The sequence below is a fragment of the Orycteropus afer genome, unplaced genomic scaffold, assembly GCF_000298275.1.
Source record: "Orycteropus afer afer isolate SDZICR_OR568_19922 unplaced genomic scaffold, OryAfe1.0 scaffold00476, whole genome shotgun sequence".
Taxonomy (NCBI): Eukaryota; Metazoa; Chordata; class Mammalia; order Tubulidentata; family Orycteropodidae; genus Orycteropus; species Orycteropus afer.
In genome coordinates this window covers 1,333,003-1,336,091 of record NW_006922063.1, presented here as the reverse complement: position 1 = coordinate 1,336,091, position 3,089 = coordinate 1,333,003, and the positions used below count along the sequence as shown (strand labels likewise).

The window sequence follows — 3,089 nt, the reverse complement described above, 5'->3', positions numbered from 1 at the left end:
GGGCTGGAGGAGGGGCAGGGGGAGGTGGCGGCAGCTCCCGGGTCAGTGAGGTCCAGCGAAATGTGGGTTCCCTTAGGATTGACCGTCTCTTCTCAGGGAGTGGGACTGGGGTAGACGGGGGAGTTGGGGCACGTGGTGGAGAAGGGGCTGGTGCTGGTTCCGGAGGGACCAGTGGGGTGATGGCAATGGGAGGCCGCAGAATAGGTGAGACCTCCACCTTTAGGGGTCTGGGGGGGTCTTCATCCATAAATCGCCGGGGTGTCTTGATGACACGGGAGGAGCGGGCACTCACCACAGGCATGATAAACTGCCGGATATTCTTCAGGAAGGTGGTACTTTTGGGGGCCACGGTGGGACTGTCTTCTGGAGGGCCTCCTGTGGTGGTGCTAGGGGTTGGAGTGGGAAGGGAGATTCCCTCTGGCCCTGCCCGAGCAGCTTCCCGCTCTGCCCGCTGACTGGGAGTCAGCGGAGGCCGGCCCCTCTTCCTGGAGCAGGTAGCTGGGACTACGGGAGGAGGAGATTCTTCCTGCTCCTCTATGGCAGGAGATGGAAGAGGGGGTGGTAGGGGTGGGGGTGACAATGGGGATGGTGGAGAGCAAAGTGGGGGGGGAGGAGATGTTGAGGTGGGTGGGAGGGGTGGAGGAGCTGGAGGAGTCAGGGGTGGTGACAGCAGCTTTGCCTCTTCCTTTTCCTTGGCTAGGGCCACCTCTTCCTCAGTTACACCTCTGTCTTTCTTCTCTTCTCCCTCCTTGTCCTTTTCATCTTCTTCCTCCAGCTTCTGCTCCTGCTTTTTCCAGCAGGGGTCTCCTTCTTGACCAGATCCAACTCTTCCTTGAGGGGAATCCTGGCAGTTTGCTCCATGTTGATCTTGATTCTGACCTGATTCAGATGTCAAGGATAATTGTCCCATCTTCACTTTTTTGGCTTTTGAAACAAACTTGATCACAAGTGGGAGCCCACCTCGGCCTCGACCCCGGCCTCCACGGCCTCCTCGCCCAGACTGTCCTCCACGTTTAGGGGTCCCAGGACCTGGGCCTGGCCCCTCCTTGCACTTCCAGCTGCCAGTTCGGTATTTTACTGGAACCACAAGAGGTGGGGGCTCAGCTTTAGGGATTGTCACAGCTGCTTCTGCCACCACTACTGCTGGTGGCTTCTTCCTGCAGGGGCCCGCTGGCCTTCCTGGGGGCCGTCCCCGAGATCGACGGGGAGTAGAGGGCTCACATGCCCGGCTCCGGGGGACTGCAGGTGCTTGGGCCCGCCGGAGAAGTTCAGTCAGTGCCTGCACCATCCGTTCTGTGCCCTCCTCACCCCGTTTTCGAGCAGGGGTCTTTGGGGGGGTGGGAGCCACATCTGCTAGGCGAGGAGGCAGATGGGGGGTCGTCTTACGCTTGCGGCCCCGGCCTCGGGGGGCTCGACCTAAAAGGAGAATAGGTGTGGGGAGATGGGTCAAGCTGGCTCTCCTGGTACTTCAGGAGGACAGGGGCTAAGTCTTACTTGTTTCCCCCACAGCCCAAGCTAGCTTGAGCTTTGAACACAGAACATACTTGGTGACTGATGGAGACTCTAGTTTAACAGGGAAGCGCTGACACAAAGAACAAGGATAACATCCTGAAAAGCTATAGAGGTAGAGTTTCCCCATCACTCACCTCGCTGGGATCGGAGCGCAGAGCGCAGGGAACTGGGGGCCACATCTTCATCTGAATGAAAACCCTGAAACTCCTGATTTAGGGGACCAAGGGTGCAGGGGAGAAACAGCAGTCAGTGCCAAAGCCTTCATTCCACCTGGGACTCAAATATCAAGGAATATCCCCAGCTTCCCCCTTAACAAACCCTTGCCTATTTACAAAGGCATTAAAAGACTGAAAGGTTGAGGAAGTAGAGGGACAGGGTATTTTGAATTCCCATTCCCAGTGGCAGACCACACCAGCACAGCTGTCAGTGGCTCACTGGCCCAGAATGGGAAACAGAACAGAGTCTCCTCAGGTCAGGCAGTAGGCACTATACTCATACTCTAACTCAGAGAAAAGTGGGACCCCTGTGCATGCTTTCTCAGGACACAGTTTCTACCTGAATGAAGATGGAAAGAGTGTCCCAAAAGAGGTGGGGTCGGAGGGCACCAAATGATTTACTGTATTAGGATGCATCAGAGCCCTTCAGGTGGTTACAAAAAGTTGGTCTTAAGTAATACAACCCACACCATCCTGCTTTATCTGAGAGGTTAGGGATTAAGTCCTCAGCTGAACCAGAGTGTCCATCTCAGCCATCATTCCAGTCCATGGTTGTTAGTGCCCCTTTAACCCACGCCCCAGGAGGCAGCCCTCCACTAGTTTACTTTCTCTCCACCTAGGTCAGAAGGGGAATTAGGGCACTGGTGAAACCAGGGATATGTCAGAGGTTATGAGGCCGGGCTGGCAGCCTACAGGTTAGAGCCCAGATAGCCCTGGTCTTGGTCCACGCTGCTGCTGTCAACCACCAGTGGTTAGGCATGCAATCCCCGCTGCCTCCTCACTCAAACCTTTATTGCTCTAGCTTTACCGACTATTAAGAAGGATCAGCCCAGGACCCTTCAGCAGGACCTGCCTCCGCCCAAGTGACCGGCTGCAGCCAGGGCTTGTCTATCACTTTCAGAGGCCCCTTCCACCGAAAAGCTCCGTGCAGCCCACCCCCTCCTATTCCTATTTCCAGGACCCCTTCTCTCTGCATGGGGCCCTGAGTACCCCACTTCCCCACAACAGCCCTCGGGGCCACCCAGACCCCTGGAAGCCCCTGGCCTCCGCCCCGCCCCGCGCTGGGGACACCTCCGACTGCCTCACCTCATCGTCGGACTCCCCGTCACTGCTCTCTTCCTCCGGCACCCAGCCCCGGCTCAGGCCCCAACCTCGGCCCCGGCCCCTGCCTCGGCCCCGCTGAACGCGCGGGCCAGCCCACAGGCGGCGGAGCCGGCGCAGGCCCCGGCGGAGCCCCAGCAAACGGAGCAGGGCCGTGTCCTCCCCGGGCTCGGCTCCGCCCGACCCTGCCGTGCCGCCGCCGCGCCGCAGAGCTACCCGCACTCTCTCAGCCCCGCTGCCCCGTCCGCCGCGGCCCCCGCC

At 59.0% G+C, this 3,089-nt stretch overlaps 1 protein-coding gene across 1 annotated transcript in view; it reads right to left on the bottom strand.

Annotated features, from left to right (window-relative positions):
• Nucleotides 1-3,089, bottom strand: part of KMT2B (lysine methyltransferase 2B) — a 21,829-nt gene that overhangs the window by 17,806 nt on the left and 934 nt on the right. Inside the window, exons 3-5 of the mRNA XM_007954886.2 lie at nucleotides 2,814-3,086; nucleotides 1,647-1,719; nucleotides 1-1,416 (exon numbers count right to left, since the gene is read on the bottom strand). Coding sequence (XP_007953077.1) covers nucleotides 1-1,416; nucleotides 1,647-1,719; nucleotides 2,814-3,086 — 1,762 coding nt within the window. The remainder of the gene's footprint in view (nucleotides 1,417-1,646; nucleotides 1,720-2,813; nucleotides 3,087-3,089) is intronic.